Raw genomic sequence first — 21,756 nt, 5'->3', positions numbered from 1 at the left:
GCTATTGTCCTTTTCAACACAAGGTACCTATAAATACCAATGGTATTATACCATTAGCATTTGGAGACATTTTTAAGTTTTACCAGAGTTAAATAAGCGATTGTTTAGAGTGGTTGATTAGTAATGTTATATTTGCATACCCTGCTTTATTAGACTGTTTTGAGACGAGTGCAGCTTATGTATACGACACATAATAATTACTCTTGATGCTGTTATCAAAGCTTGAATTTGAAAAAAAGGTAGTTTTACCAAAGGAAAATATTTGTTTTGAATAAGTTGTTTTGAAAAAAGAGATCCTAACAAGCCGTTTTGCATAAATAAGTTGTTTTGAATAAGTTATTTTGCAAAAGGAGATCCTAATAAGCTGTTTTACGTAAATAAGCTGTTTTGAATAAGTTATTTTGAAAAAAGAGATCCTAATAAGCTGTTTTGCATAAATAAGCTGTTTTGAATAAGTTATTTTGAAAAAAGAGATCCTAATAAGCTGTTTTGAATAAGTTATTTTGAAAAAAGAGATCCTAATAAGCTGTTTTATGTAAATAAGCTGTTTTGAATAAGTTATTTTGAAAAAAGAGACCCTAATAAGCTGTTTTGCATAAATAAGCTGTTTTGAATAAGTTATTTTGAAAAAATAGATCCTAATAAGCTGTTTTGCATAAATAAGCTGTTTCAAATAAGTTATTTTGAAAAATGAGATCCTAATAAGCTGTTTTGCATAAATAAGCTGTTTTGAATAAGTTGATTTTAAAATAAGTTGTTTTGCATAAAATAAGTTATTTTAAAATAAGTTGTTTTTTTAAAATAAGTTGGTTTTAAATAGATATGCTTAATGGTTTGGTTCGGTTCGGTTAATAAGCAAGAAAACGGTTAACCGAACCATAACTTTGGTTCGGTTCGGTTACTTCCAAAACTTAAATGGTTCGGTTCGGTTATTCCGAACCATTTCACCAAAGTGGTTCTGTTCGGTTAATATGGATAACCGAACCATGCCCAAGCCGGTTTTGTAAGGATGAGTTAGGTCCCAAATTTCATCAACAATCATCATTCATCATGAATCATTCATCATGAATAATAGGGATGATAAAAATTGTATTGTACAATTGTACATTTTGGACATTCTCTGAGAGATATTCTCTGAGAGACAAAAATTGTATTGTACAATTGTACATTCTCTGAGAGATATTCTCTGAGAGATAAATGGTCTAACCAAATGAGTCGAACTATATAACTTATTAAGTTTAACCCATTTAACAAACTTAGTGTATTGTACAATTGTACATTTTGGACATAATAATAGAGGGATGATAAAAATTGTATTGTACAATTGTACATTTTGGACATTCTCTGAGAGATATTCTCTGAGAGATAAATGGTCTAACCAAATGAGTCGAACTATATAACTTATTAAGTTTAACCCATTTAACAAACTTAGTGTATTGTACAATTGTACATTTTGGACATTCTCTGAGAGATAAATGGTCTAACCAAATGAGTCGAACTATATAACTTATTAAGTTTAACCCATTTAACAAACTTAGTGTATGTTTGATTCTGGTGTTAGAAAATTTGATTTTTAGTAAATTTGTTTTGGCTAAAAATGAATTGAAGGTAAAATGATTTATGTTTGGATACATTCATGCAAAAGTGAAGTGAACAATAAGTTTGAGTGTAAAAATTAAATCCTAGAATTAGAAGCTATAATTTCTAGCCTCAAGTAGAATCAATTTTAGAGGTAAAATCAATTCTATTCAAGAGAAACCAAACATGTCAAAATCAATTATACATCTTTAGAATCAATTCTAACTTCTCCAAAACTAAAACAAACATACACTTAGGTTTAATTTATTTGGTTCATGAAACAAATTCAACAAATTTAGTGTATGTTTGATTCTGGGGTTAGAAAATTTGATTTTTAGTAAATTTGTTTTGGCTAAAAATGAGTTGAAGGTAAAATGATTTATGTTTGGATACATTCATGCAAAAGTGAAGTGAACAATAAATTTGAGTGTAAAAATTAAATCCTAGAATTAGAAGCTATAATTTCTAGCCTCAAGTGGAATCAATTTTAGAGGTAAAATCAATTCTATTCTAGAGAAACCAAACATGTCAAAATCAATTATACATCTTTAGAATCAATTCTAACTTCTCCAAAACTGAAACAAACATACACTTGGGTTTAATTTATTTGGTTCATGAAACAAATTCAACAAATTTAGTGTATGTTTGATTCTGGGGTTAGAAAATTTGATTTTTAGTAAATTTGTTTTGGCTAAAAATGAGTTGAAGGTAAAATGATTTATGTTTGGATACATTCATGCAAAAGTGAAGTGAACAATAAATTTGAGTGTAAAAATTAAATCCTAGAATTAGAAGCTATAATTTCTAGCCTCAAGTGGAATCAATTTTAGAGGTAAAATCAATTCTATTCTAGAGAAACCAAACATGTCAAAATCAATTATACATCTTTAGAATCAATTCTAACTTCTCCAAAACTGAAACAAACATACACTTGGGTTTAATTTATTTGGTTCATGAAACAAATTCAACAAATTTAGTGTATGTTTGATTCTGGGGTTAGAAAATTTGATTTTTAGTAAATTTGTTTTGGCTAAAAATGAGTTGAAGGTAAAATGATTTATGTTTGGATACATTCATGCAAAAGTGAAGTGAACAATAAATTTGAGTGTAAAAATTAAATCCTAGAATTAGAAGCTATAATTTCTAGCCTCAAGTGGAATCAATTTTAGAGGTAAAATCAATTTTATTCTAGAAAAACCAAACATTTCAAAATCAATTATACATCTTTAGAATCAATTCTAACTTCTCCAAAACTGAAACAAACATACACTTAGGTTTAATTTATTTGGTTCATGAAACAAATTCAACAAATTAATTGTCCAGACTACTTTTGAACCATGTTTGAATTGACTCAGTATAATATCAACCTCTGTCCTATTGTAATATTGGGAAGGGGCTTGCGGCAAGAAGATCCCCTTTCACCTTTCTTGTTTCTCATTGTTGTTGAAGGTTTGAATGCCATCCTAAATGCTTAGATCGATGCATGTCTCTTTTCGGGTTATGTGGTTGGTGTGGATTCTAATTTTCGAGTTTCTCGTTTGTAATTTGTTGATGATAAATTGACTTATGGAGAAAAATTTTGGGGAAATATTATAGCGTTGAAGGCTAACTTGATCCTTTTTTAAACCATCTCGAAATTAAAAGTAAAAAATTCATAGGAGCTTGTTAGTGAGCATAAATGCGGTGGAACTCTGGTTGATTGAGGAAACGGTGGTGCTGAATTGTAAAATTGGTCGGATCCTCTTTGTTTATTTTGGTCTTGCAATTGGCAATAATCCATGTCGTTTATCATTTTGGGACCCTTTGATTGGTAGCATCGGAAAAAGATGTTATGGTTGTAAGACCAAAAGTATGTGTTTTGGAGGCCGGCTTGTTCTACTAAAACATGTCTTGTCATCACTTACCGTTTACTTTATTTCCTTCTTCAATGCTCCCACATGTATTATTTATATCCTTGAATTTCTCTTTAAAAAAATTTAGGGGGAAGGGAGGATGCTCACAAAATTCATTGGATTAAGTGGGATAGGGAGTATGGAGGGTTTATGGATTATAAGAATTATGAAATTTAATTTGGCGTTGTTGGGTAACTGGTGTTATAGGTTACATGTTGACCAGGGAGAGTTGTGGTTTAAAGTGTTGGCAGCTATATATGGGGTAGAGGGGATCAAATTAGAAGCGGAGGTGATAAGGCGTCAGGTTAGTGGAAGGATTTGTGGGGGGTTAGAGAGGGAGTAGGTAATGGGAGATGGTTTAAAGAAGGGTTGACGAGAAGAGTTGGTAATGGGGAAAGTACCTCTTTCTTGAATGAGATCTTGCTAGAAGGTGGTCCTTTCTAGAATCAATAGTCTCTTTGATCTTTATGTTGATAACAATATTTCAATAGTAGAAATTTGGATGTTAGCTTGGGAGTGGAGGGTCAAGGGTGGAGGTCAAGCATATTAAGAGGAGCAGGTTGTGGAGTGTTGTTTTTTGCTAGAATTTTTTAGTCAACATGTCGCATCAGATAAGATTGTCACATATATCAACTAGAACTGAGTTAGTCATCATGTTACTGTTTTTGTATCAGAAGTTAACGTCAAAGACTAAAAAAAATTATGTTTAATTGAGTTTTTTTTTATTATACGTGAATTTACACATGTTAAGTTTGAAATAGTAAATTTGTATTGAAATTTGTACAAATATAAGTTTTTAATAAATAATTGTTTTTAATAAAAATTTGCTAGTTTTAGTTGTTTTAACATGTGCAATATTGCACATGTTAGACAAACTCCTTTTAATTTTGCAATGATGAGATTCAAACAAAAGATTTACAAGTACTAATTCCGAAAATGACTGCAATTGTAAGAAGTAAGGACCATTGAGATGCCTAAAAATAAAATATTATTGTCGTCGTTGTTACATACTACTAATTCGCTTGTGAGCATATTTCATGTGGAATCATGACTTTGAACCAGGATCACCATGTTTTCCTATATTCTTTTGTATTTATTTGAGTATGTGCGGACCAATAAAAAAAAGTAAAGATAATTGGTGAATTCAAAATTATGCATAACAGTGTGTTTGTTAATTGTGAAAGTTAAAACGTACATTTGAAAACATATCATCCATATGATGAGAGAGAGAAACATATTTATATCAAACTCCACTTCATTAGAGATGTGATTGAATCCAAAGAACTTCAGATTAAGAAGATTACAATATGAGCACAACATTAATAAAGCTTTATTATGATCATATAATCACTTGCCTTTGATTACAATATGAGCACAACATTAAGCAAAGGAATATTATTTAAAGTTGATTTGATTTATGACAATCACTTTGTCTAACGATAATTTCGTATGTATTGAAGAAATTCCTTAGATCATCTGACTAGCAATAGAAAATTTGGTCAACACTCAAAGCATGTGGTCAATGTTCAAAAGTCAAATTATATGGTTGATAAACTCAAGCTTGGAGGAGCTACTCATTAAATCAATGTCAAATCATCTGGACCAAGTGTATTTTCTGATAGAAGAAATGCCTCTGTAGCATTCATGATCTTAGAAATCGTGAAATAATTTCTCCCACACTTATAAATATATTGTCAGACCATCTTCTATCTGATGTGGGACTCTTAACACATGACATAATTTCTCTAAAGACAATGAAGATAAAATTTCAAGCAACATTGTAAAATAATCTTTGTTGAAATCAACACAATTGTCTCTTTATACACTTAGTACAAGATATGCGCGACAATATTCTCTTTGTTGAACTTATGACAAATGTTTACTTGCAAAATCCTCAATTGAGAATCATTAGATCGTATTGTAAAACAATCAAGTTGTTGTCATACACTTGAACTGATATAAGATTGAATAGTAATACCCTCTCTCTGAGAATTAGAATCTTAGTATCAATTCTGATACAACTATAAAACGACTTATTTGAGTTAGATCTTTGTGATCAAATCTAGAAAATAGTCGGTTGGACATATTCTTGTGCTCGTAACCAATATGATTATATTGGATTAATTCCTCAACTATATTGAGACAAATCTCTTTGTAAGGGGAGAACTATTTGTAGCTACCTTGGATGGTGAACTAGTATACATACAATGTGTTCATTTGTTTTCTCTTACTGTCGATGTTTTGTGTAAATTTCTTTATGGTTAAACAACAACTTTTTGTCTATCTGTTTTAATTGAAGTTAATTTTTTTTAATGATAAATATATATTATATATAAAAAAAGAGAAATATCCCATGAGAGTACAAACTAATATAAAAATTTGTGTAAAAAAAGTATTCGAATCAAGCGATAACAAGATCAAAGAATCTCTCCCAAAAAAAACAACAATGAAGACTAAAAACATAGAGAACCATCTAAAGTTCTAATAGGAACTACCAACCACAACCAAACAAGAGGAAAACTAGGAACAGAATCCGTCAGTCAACACAGAATGAGTTCATGATCTCAATCATAGAATTTCGATAAATCACAGTAGTAACTAATATCCTAATGCTAAAGGAACCCTCTGTCATTGTGTTTATAAAGGGTTATAACTAGTGTAACAATTCAATTCAGTTTTTCAATAAATCAAAGAATTTCATTCTCTCTCAATTCATGAGTTCTTCATTGATGTTTATGTAATAAAACGTGACAATTTTGTTTCACTTTTTAATAAATTATTTATATGTAGTAAATATTCTCGTGTCACTTTTTGTTTCTATCTGTGTCTACGGTTACTCCTTTGGTCTCTTAATATGGGGTTGTCCCTTTAAAGATAGGGTTAAATATGGTTTTGATCTATAAATATATCAATTTTTCGATAATATATGATAAAAATTGATATATTTATAGGGACTAAAAAGATATTTAACCCTTAAAGATATTAAATATTAATTTGCGGCACAAATGTTGATATTAATACAAAATTTTAACCTATAATATATTTAATTATCTATTAGTAAAAATTATAAAAAGATGGTATTTTAAAAATATTTATCCAAACTATATTAATAGAAAAAGGGTAGAGTTAACTTGTGTCCTAAGGGCACATGTTATGAAACCCAAAAGAAGAAAAATTCTCTAAAATTTTGTGCATTCTAAAGATTAAATGTAATGCACACACATTCCAATGAGCTATTTCTATATTTGTTTCATTAACTTGTGGCTTAAAGGCACAAGTTAGTATTTCCCATAATTAAAGTACATTGTGTGAATGTTACAAATAGTCAAATTAAGTCACTTAATATAGTCACAAGTTAGTATTTCCCATAATTAAAGTACATTGTGTGAATGTTACAAATAGTCAAATTAAGTCACTTAATATATGAGACGGATGAACTAATACTTATAAAAGGTAATTTAATAACAATAATGGAAAATCTCTAAAAAAAACAAATGGAATCATGAAAGATACTCCCTCCGTTTCAAAATACATGTGCAATTTTTGCAATGTGCACTATTCACTTGACTTATTTGACCATACTTTTTTTACTAAAGTATAAATACAAATATTAGCATGTAAGATGTTGTTTGATTTGTCTCGACAAATATTTTCAAAATATTAAATTTTTATAATTTTTTACTTTAGATAATTAAAGATATTAACGGTTAAAATTGTGCATTGGCATATGTGAAGTGGTTGACTTGGACATGTATTTTGAAACAGAGGGAGTAGTAGAGAAGGAAACAAAGATGCTGCAATATTCGTGAAATACGATGGAACAGTGGAGGGGCAAATCTTTGTTTGTGATAATTTTATGAAAATTAACTTCTAATCTAGATATCTCTTCGAACAAAAGCAAAGTTGTCTTAAAAGTTCGTACATTAGTCCAATTTTTATGATAATTTTATTTGAGATGTGTCAAACACAAAATAAGACTCTCTCCAAACATAAATTCAAACCTTGTCATCAAATTTTAAGAGTCTAATTTCTTCCTCTAGACTCAACGTCTATTGGTCACCATACATCCTATTATAAGTTAATTTGAATGAAATTAAATGCAGCTATCTACTTAGCCAGATGAAGTAGACATTATTCACTAAATGATAAAAATTAATAAAATTTACAACAATATAAAAAAAAAATTAACTAGTTCTCTATTAAAGAGAAAGTTAATGAAAATATTATTATTATTAACAAATTTTAATATTGTTGCAAATTTGGTTTATGTTTGGTCTCAAGATCAGCTAGTTGATTTTCTCACCAAAGCTCTGAAAAAAGCCATGTAAACATGTTCACGAATAAAGCCATGTAAACTCTTTGACTATTATGTTGCTAATGATAATTAACCATGCATGCTTGACAATCAAAGATTAGAAAATTACGGATCCTACACGTCATAATCAAAATTTTAGCAAGAATTAAAAACCAAAACCTTGTTGTTTGTTATTCCTTGCTTTACTTTCAAAGCAAAAATGAAAGCTTTTTGTTTGTTATTCCTTTCATTAGTTGAATGAAGGAATTAGATTTCTTCAACTGAGGAATAACATCAACTAATCAAAGAAGCTTCTTGTTTGAAAGTAATGAATATGACAACAAGTGAAGAAATTTCATCAACTAATTCACAATTGTTTGTTATTCCTTCTTTGAAACTACTTGAAAAAGGAATTGGAGATATCTTACTTCCAAGCTTGTTACACATAGAAAGTAAAGTAAACAATGAAGGATCAATTCACATTTGTTGGTTACAAGAAAATATCAATTCACTTATTATATATAAAACACACCCCTTTCCATTGGATCATCATCATTCATAATCATATAATCATCAGAAGTCTTTATCCCGTGTTATTTTATCCACTTCCATAATATTTATCCACTAAATAAGCAAATTAAAAAGAAAATAAATAGTTAAATATTGTGCACGGATGTAAATACATGTTATCGGATCGAGATTCAAATCATGAATCCGAAGAAAAATTTACAGGTCATGAATTTAATCTTGTTATGAATCATAAGATACATTACCAATAAAATAGTGACATTTTTCAGTAAAAACAAGTGATATAGCAAAATTATACGTTAAACAATCCAAGATTAATGTCATAAATCAAATGAAAATGAAAAATGTTTGGCTGTACAATCAAAAAAGTTGTTGACTACACAAAGTTTTGGCAATGATTTAATAGAACACACGCACGCACGCACATGCGCGCGTGCGCTTACACACAATCACACACACAATATAGATTTGTATTGATTGAGTTGATTTTAGTATTGAATCGAGATACGACTCGCATGTACCGTTCATGATATGAAGCAAAATGAGAAATAAACAGAATTTGCATATGGTGAAATTATTTGTTTGAATTACACCTGTCGTTTTTAATATATAAGCTCAAGGCAATATATATATTCAAATAAATGTAGAAGATACTATTCCTATTTACATTATATGATATGCCTATACACTAAATAGGAAGATCATATTATATTTTGAACATACATCATTCTTTGTGAAAAATTAATAAATGAAACAAAATAAATTTAATGCTTGTTTGAGGGTATGTTTAGAAAATTGACACTTACACAAATGTGCCCCAAAGTGTAAGACGTACTAACAAATCTACCTTATCTTATAAGCAACGAGAAAGGGAGAAACCATTATTCTCCTTAATATTGAATGCCCCTTAACCTCATAGTCATATCTAACTTACCTCTCTAGATTTCACTATCTCAGCCACCTTTACCATTATTCTCCTTATCATATAAGCAAAACACACCAACACAAAAGTATCATGCAGTTATGGAGAATACTGGTGTTAAAGTAATTAATGTGCAGCTTTCCGGTGAACTTGTCGACTGCATCATGCAATATATATCCCACCAAGAAAACAAAGGTTTGGCTTCTATGGTATGTAAGGAATGGTACGAAAAAGACTCGGCAACACGGAAGCATGTTACCATTGCCATGTCCTACTCCACCATGCTGAGAAGACCCGATCAACGGTTTCCTAATCTCCAATCTTTGAAGCTCAAAGGGAAACCAAGAGCGTCAATGTATGACTTTGTGCCGAAGGATTGGGGAGGCTCTGTCACTCCATGGGTTCAAGATATGGAGGATCCTTTTGCTTGTTTGAACTCATTGCATTTACACATAATGGTGCTTAGTGATGATGATCTCGAGATTCTTGCAGATTCAAGTGACTATTTGCTCTCTTAAGCTCGACGTTTGTACCAACTTTACCACTAATGGACTTAAACTTGTTTGTCACTCTTGCAAATAAGTACAAGTTTTTCTTATTTTTGGATAATAATAATAATAATAATAATAATAATAATAATAATAATAATAATAATAGAATAAATATTTTATCCACTAAACTTCCAAAGTATTTATCCACTAAATAAGCAAACTAAAAAGAAAATAAATAGTTAAATATATGTGCACTGTTGTAATTATAGGTTATCGGATCGAGATTCAAGTCATGGATTGGAAGAAAAAAATTCGGGTCGTGAAGTTAATCTCATTATGAATCATATGATAAATTACCAATAAAATAGTGACATTTTTCCAGTAAAAGCAAGTGATATAGCAAAATTATAAGTTAGATAATCCTAGATTAATGTCATAAATCAAATGAAAATGAAAAATGTCTAGTTGTACAAAGTTGACAAAAAAGTTGTTGACTGCACAAAATTTTGGTAATGATTTAATATAACACAGACATGCATGCACGCACGCGCGTGCACACAAACACACTCTCTCTGACACGCACAAACACTCTCTCTCTTTCTGGGTCTAGGGTTTGACCCAAAAAACTAACCTACTAACTATTAACTAAAAATTTACTATCATTTTACCTAAAAAAAAAAAAAGAAAGGAAAAAAACTTTCCTAGTTACCACCGGCTTACACAAGCTGGCAACTTGAGTTTTTATCTCACAGAAATAAAAGGAAGCAGAAAGTGTACTCGTGTACTACTATTTCCTTCATTTCTTGTTTGGTTGTACAATATGCAAGGTTTACTAGACCATTTTATATATCATGGTCTTCTAAAACAACTCTTTCTAACTCTAACATCCATGTCTGGAATACTTGACTTTTATTTCCCAACTTGAGGGGGAGTATGCCACCGATTAGATTCATTAAGAATAGATTATGTTAGTAACTTAGTTACTATGAGTTAGTTTTATGTTTTTTTAAGGATGAGTTAGTTTTATGTTAAACCCTAAATACCAAATCATCATTGTGTTTATAAAAGGTTATAACTATTGTAACTTCCCTCAAAAAAAAAAAAAACTATTGTAACTATCATTCAATTCAGTTTGTCAATAATCATTCTCTCTCAATTCATGAGTTCTTCATTGATGTTTATGTGACAAAACGTGATAATTTTATTTCACTTTTTAATAAATTATTAAAGTATAATAAATATTATTTTGTGTCACTTTTTTTTCGTCTATATATCTGGGGTCTACAGATACTCCTTTGGTCTCTTAATATGGGTTTGACCCCTTAATTAAAGATATTAAAGATTAATATGCAGCACAAATGTCAATATTAATACACAATTTTAATCTTTAATATATTTAATTATTTATTAGTAAAAATTATAAAAAATTGATGTTTGAAAAATATTTATCGAGACTGTATTAATAGCAATCATAATCAAATTAGTAAGTTATGTGAATATTACAAAATTTTCAAATTAAGTCACTTAATATATGAGACGGATGAACTAATACCTACAAAAGGTAATTTAATAACAATAATGGAAAATCTCTAAAAAAAAAAATGCAATCATGAAAGATAGTAGAGAAAGAAACAAAGATGCTGCAATATTCGTGAAATACGATGGAACAGCAAAGAGGCAAATCTTTGTTTGTCTAACTATTTTGGTTTTGTCTGACTGACCAGTTGTGAGATTCCGTGTATGTCTTTTTCACATTTGAGTCAGATTTACTTGGCTTCATTGTGATGCATGCATATGCATATTGTATCCACACAATCCTTCTTGCATACCTATTATTAATACTGCACCGTATTATTATTAACATTTTACAAATATATTTTAACTAAAGTTTTGTTTTGATCATAGCTTATTGTGGGTATATATTGGATAGATGAATGAATATATCGACACATGACTCTGTCGTGTTTCTCAAGTGTCTTGTGCTGTATTGGAAGAATACTAGCTAGCACATTGTTGCTATTCATTTATCATCAATTATTGGCCACAAATCTATGTTTTGTCTGATTGTAATCTACATCATTTTTCTATTGGTTCTTGTTCCAGTACGAAAGATGATTGGTTTTATTGTCCAGATGAGGATGAGAAATGAGAATTCTTCTCTAAATTCTTCATGAGGAGGTGTATAAGTGATGAAGACATTTCAAAGTCGGTAAAATCTATTTTAAATTATATGACAAGTAAAACTTTTAGTAAGATGTTGATTCATTCATCGTAAGGACATGGGTTCAACTTTCGTCAAAAGTGTTAGGATCTCATTGTGAGACAATTTGTAAGTATGTATGTTAGAACACTTTTTAAAATAGTTGGAGGATCGAATTTGGACGAAGGAGAAAAATATTTCAAACTAACCTACTAAAATTTGCACTGGATATAATCAAACACAAGATCTTGTAATTTACCAAGTTAATCGTATTAATATTGATGTTCTTAAGGGATGCATTTCTATGTACTGAATTTAATTTTTTTTGTCGTATAATTAACAATGGTTTGTTCAATGCAATCGAAGATAACATCAAAATCCTGAGCACCAACCGTATATATATGAGACACTACATTCACTAGCTTGTCTCATAGTGAACTCTACCCAAAAAAATTGAACCAAAAATAGATAAAGAATATGAATAATAAAACTAATCATATTTTTAAACTTTGTATATTCATGTTATACTCCAATTATAAAAATTCATGTATTTAATTATAAATAAAAAAATTACACGGAGAGTGCAGAATCATTAAACTCCAAAAGTTTTGTATGATCTTTGGTCAAAAAAAAAGTTTTGTATAATAATTAATGAATATGACAACTTATGTGTTTTCATATTCACGAGATATGTGCAAAAAATTGTACAATAACTCTACTTTGTTTTTTTTTTTTTCCCTTCAAAACAAACAAAGTAGAGTAGTTACATTTTGGATTTTGGCATACTCAAGATGAGAAAAACTAGAAGAGAAAATAATTTATTTTTTTGATATTATTATTTTATTTAATTTTTTAAAGAACTACATAGCCCACATTCCAATGTCTCAATATAGTAACACCACTAGTTAGGTGTTAATAATGATCTTTACTTTTTATCCTTTTTATCATTTGTGGTTGTGCTCAAATCCAAAATATTTGTGTTTGTGGCCATATCTCATGATTTTTTATTTTTTTTGGTAGTGATATCTCATGAGTTAAATAGTAGTGATATATGATTAGACGTGGGGATAAAACTTATTTACACTCTCGGTATAAACTCATAACAAATTACTATTATAAACACATAACAAACAAACAGCAGGAGAATGGTCACAACTATTGGAAATAATCACTTCTCAGAGTCTGTCCTGCTGATGTGAGGAACAAAAACCATTCAAATTCAAGCTCCAAAAATGGCTTACTTTGATAACACAATAGGTAACTTTCATTATATAATAGATTCATGCTTTTTTAATTTGCACCAATTGATTTATGTATGTTACAACTATCATGACCACTTCTTAATTATTTCGTAGACTAATATTCGCTGATGATCAGTAAGCAGACGCGTCTAATGTTGTTGAGTAACAATAAAACTAAGTATTGTACAATTTTTACTCTTGTAATTTAGACCGCAGTATTTAAATTCATCATGTACTTTGATACAATTGAACGAATTACATGAGCAATCATTGTTTTCATGTGCGCGTTTATTTATTTATCAGTTTTCTTTAGAGATGAGTTTGTTGTTCTAACATTATTTAACCTTAGAACATTGATTAACTGTTTCTCTTTAATGGATTATATATATGCAGGTGAAATTTCATGGATTTGTTTGAAGAATTTTGATTTCAATTCTTTGTGTTCTCAAAGGAGCTTAATAGACACTATCAATATACTCTTTGTATGTGTCTATTACATATCTTTGATTATCACTTTAATCAGAAAAAGTTCTACAAATGGAAGCCACAGAAAATGCTGGATTTTCATTATTGTCTCAATTTGTTGTTGTGCTATTAGCATTGCATTTTTCAGTATTGGATTGTGGAATTTCATAGCTAAAACTGATAACTCTGAGAAACTGAGTTGCATTATCAAGGGATTGATTTGGATTTCTTTTGCTGTTTCTTTGATTGTTCAAAGAGTCAAATGGATTAGAATATTAGTGTCTATATGGTGGACATTTTCTTGTGCATTGTTTTCATCTCTCAACATTGAAATTCTGTCGAGAAATCATGCAATTGAAACATTTGATATTGTACAGTGGCTTGTACATTTCCTTCTTCTATATTGTGCCTTCAAAAATCTTGATTATATAGGAAATCATAGTGTCCAAGAAGGTTTAACTGAGCCACTATTAGCTGGAAAAAATGAAACTAAACAAACTGGATTAGGCCATGCTACTTTTCTTAGCAAGTTGAATTTCTCTTGGATTAATTCTTTACTCAGTTTAGGTTACTCAAAGCCGCTTGATCTTGAAGATATACCTTCCCTTGTTTCTAAAGATGAAGCTGACATGTCGTATCAAAAATTTGTTGATGCTTGGGAATCACTTGTAAGAGAGAGGACAAAGAATAATACAAAGAGTTTGGTTCTTTGGTCTATAGTTAGAACGAACTTAAAAGAAAACTTATTAATAGCATTTTATGCATTAATAAGAACTATTTCTGTTGTAGTATCACCTCTTATACTCTATGCTTTTGTTAACTACTCAAATAGAACTGAGGCAGATCTTAAAGAAGGTCTTTCCATAGTTGGTATTTTGATTCTCACCAAAGTTTGTGAGTCTTTATCTCAAAGGCATTGGTTTTTTAACTCAAGGAGGTCAGGAATGAAAATGAGATCAGCTCTTATGGTGGCGGTTTATCGAAAGCAGTTAAAGCTTTCTAGCTCAGCAAGGCAGAGACACTCGGCCGGTGAAATTGTGAATTACATTGCAGTTGATGCATACAGAATGGGAGAATTTCCATGGTGGTTTCATACAACATGGACTTGTGCATTGCAACTTGTTCTTTCCGTTAGTGTCCTCTTTGGTGTTGTAGGTGTTGGTGCTCTTCCTGGTTTAGTCCCTCTTCTTATATGTGGACTTCTCAATGTACCATTTGCAAGGATCCTACAAAATTGTCAGTCACAGTTTATGATTGCACAGGATGAACGTCTTCGATCAACTTCGGAGATTCTAAATAGTATGAAGATCATTAAGTTACAGTCATGGGAAGAAAAATTCAAGAACTTAGTTGAGTTGTTACGCGATAAAGAGTTTGTATGGTTGTCGAAGGCACAGATCCTGAAAGCTACTAATTCATTTCTCTATTGGATGTCTCCTACAGTTGTATCTGCTGTTGTTTTCGTTGGATGTGCTGTTACCAAGAGTGCACCATTAAATGCTGAAACCATTTTCACAGTTCTTGCAACACTGAGGAACATGGGAGAACCTGTTAGAATGATCCCTGAGGCTCTATCCATTCTGATTCAAGTTAAGGTTTCATTCGATCGTCTTACTAATTTTTTGCTTGATGAAGAACTAAACAAGGATGATAGTGAAAGAAACATAAAGCAACTTTTGGTCAATGCTGTGGAGATTCAAGATGGAAACTTCATTTGGGATCATGAATCTTTGTCTCCAACCTTAAGGGATGTAAATTTAGAAATCAAATGGAGACAGAAAATAGCAGTTTGTGGACCAGTTGGAGCTGGAAAATCATCACTTTTGTATGCAATACTTGGAGAGATTCCCAAGATTCAAGGAACTGTAAGTTAATAATAAAACAGATTTAGATTTTGTCATGCTAAGTTCATATGAATAAACATGGTTTTAAGGCACGTTTGTATTGACTCATTTGAGTTTATTTAATAGCATGTCCATAAGTTCTTTTCAGCTTAATTTGATAAGTTCTTCACTATAGCTTATGAATATAGCTTACATGAAAACAGTTTGACTCTATTTTATTTGTTATAGAAATAGCTTATACATAAGCACTTGTATGATATTTTGCTATAATGGAAACAGGTTAATGTAGGTGGCACACTAGCCTATGTTTCACAATCTTCTTGGATACAAAGTGGAACAGTTCAAGAAAATATACTATTTGGCAAGCCAATGGACAAAAGAAGATATGAGAAAGCAATCAAAGCTTGTGCCTTAGATAAGGATATCAATGATTTTAGTCATGGTGATCTTACAGAAATTGGTCAGAGAGGGATTAACATGAGTGGAGGACAAAAGCAAAGGATTCAACTAGCTAGAGCAGTCTACAATGATGCTGATATCTATCTCCTTGATGATCCTTTCAGTGCAGTTGATGCACATACAGCTGCAATACTCTTCAATGTAAGCAAATATAACTTCTATCATGCTAATTACTCCCTCGGTTGCAAAATAAATGTTGTACCTTGAGTTTTTTCACACAAATTAAAGAATGCTGTAATTTTACAAAACTGTAATCATAGTCATATATGTACCGGAGACTATAATGACTTGAGAGTTGTTCAATCAATATTTATTTAGGAGTAGAATGAGAAAAAAGTAATATTGAAGCTGAAATTTAGATAAATTTAGATAATATAGATATTATCATATTATAAAACTGAAACAAGCGAATTAAATTAAAACTGATGTTATACAATAAAATAATATACACACACAAGCACAATAAAAAAGAGCAGATAGACAGATTTCGTTAGTTATAATGAAACTATTGTCCTCATTTTGGCCATCAAACTAACTGCATCTACAACATTACTACAGGACTGTGTCATGAATGCTTTAAGAGAGAAAACAGTCATTCTAGTTACTCATCAAGTGGAGTTTCTCTCAGAAGTTGATACTATCTTGGTAAAGTATTTCATTGGGATTCCTATATTATTTTACATTTGAACATATTTTAACAGGATGAACTCAAATTCTAGGTAATGGAGGGTGGAAAAGTTATTCAATCAGGTAGTTATGGGAATCTCCTGACATCTGGAACCGCCTTTGAACAACTTGTGAGAGCACATAAGGACACGATTACTGAGTTGAATCAAGATCAGGAAAATAAAGAAGGTTCTGAAAATGAGGTTTTGGCTAAACATCAAAGTGAGGGAGAGATTTCTAGTATCAAGGGTCCAATTGTAGCACAGCTTACACAAGAGGAAGAAAAAGTGATTGGTAATGTTGGATGGAAGCCATTTTGGGATTATCTTAATTATTCCAAAGGGACATTCATGCTGTGTATGATCATGTTAGCACAATCTGGTTTTATCGCTTTGCAAACTTCATCAACCTATTGGCTTGCTTTTGCCATTGAAATTCCAAAAGTAACTAATGCCACCTTGATTGGAGTTTATGCATTAATTTCTTTTTCTAGTGCTGCTTTTGTTTATGTAAGGTCTTACTTGACTGCACTTTTGGGATTAAAAGCTTCTACTGCTTTTTTCTCAAGCTTTACGACAGCTATATTCAATGCTCCTATGCTTTTCTTTGATTCAACTCCTGTAGGAAGGATTTTAACCAGGGTAAGATTTATTCATTCCCAAAAAAGGTAAAAAATTCTATGTATGTCCCTTCTGTTCTTTCATTACTAATTAATCAAATACATTCTCTCTTATGCAGGCTTCGTCAGATTTGAGTATTTTGGACTTTGATATACCTTATTCCATCACCTTTGTAGCATCAATAGCAATTGAAGTTTTGGTCATAATTTGTGTAATGGCTTCAGTCACATGGCAAGTTCTCATTGTTGCTGTTCCTGCAATGATTGGATCAATATACATTCAGGTTTAGCTGCTTTCTAAGTTTTCTTTTCTTAATCCCTCATTCCATGTACAAGGTTAGATCATTGAGCTAAGAACTTAATCTTTCCTCCTTTTTCTTCCTTAAAGCAATATTATCAGGCCACTGCAAGTGAACTAATACGGATCAACGGAACCACCAAAGCTCCAGTCATGAATTTTGCAGCTGAGACATCACTTGGAGCGGTTACAGTAAGATCATTCAACATGGTAGACAGATTTTTCAAAAACTACTTAAAACTTGTGGACACAGATGCTGCATTGTTCTTTCATTCTAATGCGGCAATGGAATGGGTGGTTTTAAGGATTGAAGCACTTCAAAACTTGACTGTCATCACTGCAGCTCTTTTGCTTATTCTACTTCCTCAAGGATATGTATCCCCAGGTAATAATATTAACATAGGTTTAAATATATTTTTGGTTACTGCAAATATATCAAATTTTGTTTTTTGTTCCTGTTATTTTTTTTCATTTTTAGTGCTTACAAGGATATCAGATTTTCCTTTAAGTCCTTGTTGTTTTGTTTTATTCCCTGCAAAATATGTTCGAACTGAAATTGGCCCTTGTAATAACTAAAAAGTGTAATATTCATTTTAGTTCCTATGTAGATCATATTGAAGGGAAAATAATCAAATGTTCTGCATATTTACATGGATCAATTCTAACATAAGCAAATATTTCAGGGTCTAAAATAAAAAAATTCAGAGACTAAAAGCAAAAATTTCATATTTGCATAAACAAAAACATATTTAAACCTATAATATAATAAGTCTATTAACATTTACCATGACAAGATTTTTTCAAGCTAATAACTCTCGGAAACTTTCCTTTCTTGTGCAGGCCTTGTGGGACTGTCTCTTTCTTATGCTTTTACCTTGACAGGAGCCCAAATATTTTGGAGTAGATGGTTTTCCAACTTATCAAACTATATTATCTCTGTTGAAAGAATCAAGCAATTCATTCACATACCAGCTGAACCGCCTGCCATTGTGGATAATAACCGACCGCCATCTTCATGGCCTTCCAAGGGCAAGATTGATCTTCAAGGCTTAGAGGTAATGTTGCATCCATGTCCTAGTATCTGGGAATCCATCTCAATGACGAATCTAGTATAACCTCTGATATCAACTTGAAATTTCCTACTCCCTCCGTTTCAAAATGAGTGTCGCTTTAGCCAATTCCACACAGATTAAGGAATGGAATAATGATGTCCAAAGATATGATACTTTTACTAAAATAACCTCGCTAGTTATTGGTGCATTTGTCATCATTATAAATTAAAGTACAAAATGATACTTTGGAAGTTGTGAGGACAATAATAATTAAGGGTACTATTTGAAAAAAATAATTAATAGTACATTGAAAAGTGAGAATGACATTCATTTTGAAACAAATTATTTTTGCTAAAGCGACACTCATTTTGAAACGGAGAGAGTATAATACTACACCATGTCTTTTTTGCACCTCTACTTTCAGCTTTCTCCTTTATATTTCTGAATTGAACAGAAAAATTCTTCTCTGATGGCTGTTTTTTACATTGGTTTCAGATTAGATATCGTCCTACTAGTCCATTAGTACTCAAGGGAATCACTTGTACATTTAAAGAAGGAAGTAGGGTAGGAGTTGTTGGAAGGACTGGAAGCGGAAAAAGCACGCTTATAAGTGCTTTGTTTCGCTTAGTTGAGCCTTCAACAGGAGATATTCTTATAGATGGGGTTAACATATGCTCAATCGGATTGAAGGATTTGAGAACAAAGCTAAGCATCATTCCGCAAGAACCAACACTTTTCAAGGGCAGCATTAGGACAAACCTGGACCCTCTAGGCCTGTACTCAGATGATGAAATATGGAAGGTGAGTGAACTAACTTTAATTGCAGTTGAATTTTACATGAGCCATTCAATAAAATAAAATTTGATTTGTATATTTAGGCTGTAGAAAAATGTCAGCTTAAGGAAACAATCAGCAAGCTTCCAAGTCTCTTAGACTCTTCTGGTAAGTCTTTCAACAATAAGGAAACTATATAATACAGCTATTCATTACTATTCTATTGTTCAACATATGATTTTGCAACGAATAAATAAGGCATGAAAGTCTAACTCGGATAAGTTTTGCAGTGAGTGATGAAGGTGGAAATTGGAGCTTAGGACAAAGGCAATTGTTTTGCCTTGGAAGAGTCCTTCTGAAAAGAAATAGAATTCTAGTTTTGGATGAAGCTACTGCCTCTATTGACTCTGCCACAGATGCAATTCTACAAAGAGTAATTAGACAAGAATTTGCAGAATGCACAGTTATAACTGTGGCTCACAGAGTTCCAACTGTCATAGACAGTGACATGGTCATGGTTTTATCCTATGGTATGTTAATTCCTTATTATTTTCTACTTTCCTTTTTGAATATATATGCTCCTTCTGTTTCTTCGTGTACTATCTTTTGCCTCATAATTTTTGTCTGGTTACTAAAGGGAAACTGGTAGAATATGATGAGCCTTCAAAGCTAATGGACACAAACTCTTCATTCTCTAAGTTGGTAGCTGAATATTGGTCCAGTTGCAAGAAGAACTCCTCGCAAACATTAGCAGGATGAAGCAATGAGTAATGACTTATTGGAAAATAATGATTATAAATAAACTGAAGGAATACAGTTCACACCCCAGTAGTTATGATCCCAGAAGAATAAAGGGAAAAGATCGATTTCTTGAATTTTTTATATATGTACATATTTCAATTTAGTTTTTCTCCCTAATCTATCTATAATAAATGTATTAAACCTGAATCAGGTATTGTGAAGATGCTTCTCAGCAAATTCATTCAGTATTATCTTGCTGCGTAAGATAATTGTCCACCAGTCTCATTAGTGTTAAGATTCTTTTTAATTTTGAGGTTCAAATAATAATCAATTTGTTAAGAACAATGTTATGAAAACCAATTTGTATGCATTAGATTGAGCAATAAAAAATTAGAGATTATGCATTATATAACACAGTAGAACCATGTGTGTAGGTTCTTTTTATGTGGACAATTCAAAACAGATCAGACTAGTGATTATGTGCAACATCAGAATTAACACACAGATAAAATTTGACACCTATCATTAGCCATAGTTGAAACTTGAAACCCTCAGAATCTTTTTTGAAACTATAGCTAAACCACAACCATTGTTTAAATGCTCAAATCTTCCATCAGGACATTGACATAATATCTCCAAAAGCACCCAAATCATCTTACATGGCTTTCTTTCAACGGATCCTCAATATATATATAATTCTGAGTATTATATGTCAAAATACTTAGTTCTATTTCATCCGCAAAAAAAATATACTTAGTTGTATTAATTAAAGGTTTATAGGGAGAGAAAAAAAAAAGTAATGAATATGAATATATTTAAAACGGAGTGAGTATGTGTAATAATTCAAAATAGATTTATAATGAGAAATAGGCGGTTATATGATTTATCAGTTAATAAGTCATGTACAGTGTATGATATGTTTGTGTACGGGTGGGAGGAAGGTGGTGAGGCGTAGAAGTGGCGGAGGCAGTTGTGGGACTGCGAAGAGGAAGTGGTAGGGGAGGGTAGGAGATTGCTTGCTAATGTGATTCTGCAGGTGGCAGTGGCAGTGGCAGTTGTATCTTGTGGGTGGCTACTTTGTTCGTGGTGCTTATCAGTTACTTACTCCCAATGAGAATCCTAATCTAGGGGCAGCATCGGACTTCATTTGGCACAATAAGGTTCCTAAAAAAGTATCGATTTTTGCTTGGAGACTTTTGCGTGACAGGTTACCGACCAAGGACAATCTGGCGGCGCGTGGAATTATTTCCCAAGACATGCAGTTACGCGCTAATGGTTGTGGGGATGTCGAATCAGTTAGTCATTTGTTCCTTTCTTGTAATGGTTTGAGGGCTCTTTGGTCTCTAGTCCGAGCTTGGACTGGGGTCTCTACAGCGGAGCCAAATTCTACTGATGACCATTTTGTTCGGTTCACTTTTTCAGCTGGTAGCTTATTGGCGAGACGTTCGCTTATGCAGCTAATTTGGCTTGCTTGTGTTTGGGTAACCTGAAGTGAAAGAAATAATAGACTTTTCAACCAAAAAGAAAAATCTATAGAAAAGTTGTTAGATAGCGTAAAATTTCATTCCCTCTTGTGGTTAAAGGCAGCTAATGTCACTTTTATATTTGGCCATCAAAGATGGTGGTCGTGCCTGCTTGTTTGTTGCCTTGTGTTTTCTCTTTGAGCGGGATTTGTTTGTAAACTTTCGTCGT

The 21,756-nt window shown here is 31.6% G+C and overlaps 1 protein-coding gene across 1 annotated transcript; it reads left to right on the top strand.

Annotated features, from left to right (window-relative positions):
• The first annotated feature begins 13,014 nt into the window (after window positions 1–13,014).
• LOC146897018 (ABC transporter C family member 8-like) lies at window positions 13,015–20,343 on the top strand. Its single transcript, XM_085735602.1, has 12 exons — window positions 13,015–13,162; window positions 13,540–15,476; window positions 15,735–16,055; window positions 16,473–16,559; window positions 16,634–17,221; window positions 17,319–17,483; window positions 17,588–17,882; window positions 18,338–18,552; window positions 19,045–19,350; window positions 19,428–19,491; window positions 19,614–19,853; window positions 19,961–20,343. The coding sequence occupies exons 1-12, from the start codon at window positions 13,138–13,140 to the stop codon at window positions 20,080–20,082; spliced, it is 4,365 nt and encodes a 1,454-aa protein (XP_085591728.1). The 5' UTR covers window positions 13,015–13,137; the 3' UTR covers window positions 20,083–20,343.
• Window positions 20,344–21,756: the final 1,413 nt, after the last annotated feature.

This window comes from Medicago sativa, chromosome 8, assembly GCF_051527215.1.
Source record: "Medicago sativa cultivar Bolivia chromosome 8, Bolivia_mono, whole genome shotgun sequence".
NCBI classification, from domain to species: domain Eukaryota; kingdom Viridiplantae; phylum Streptophyta; class Magnoliopsida; order Fabales; family Fabaceae; genus Medicago; species Medicago sativa.
The sequence above is the reverse complement of the archived record's forward strand: the minus strand, read 5'-3'. Positions and strand labels throughout refer to the sequence as shown.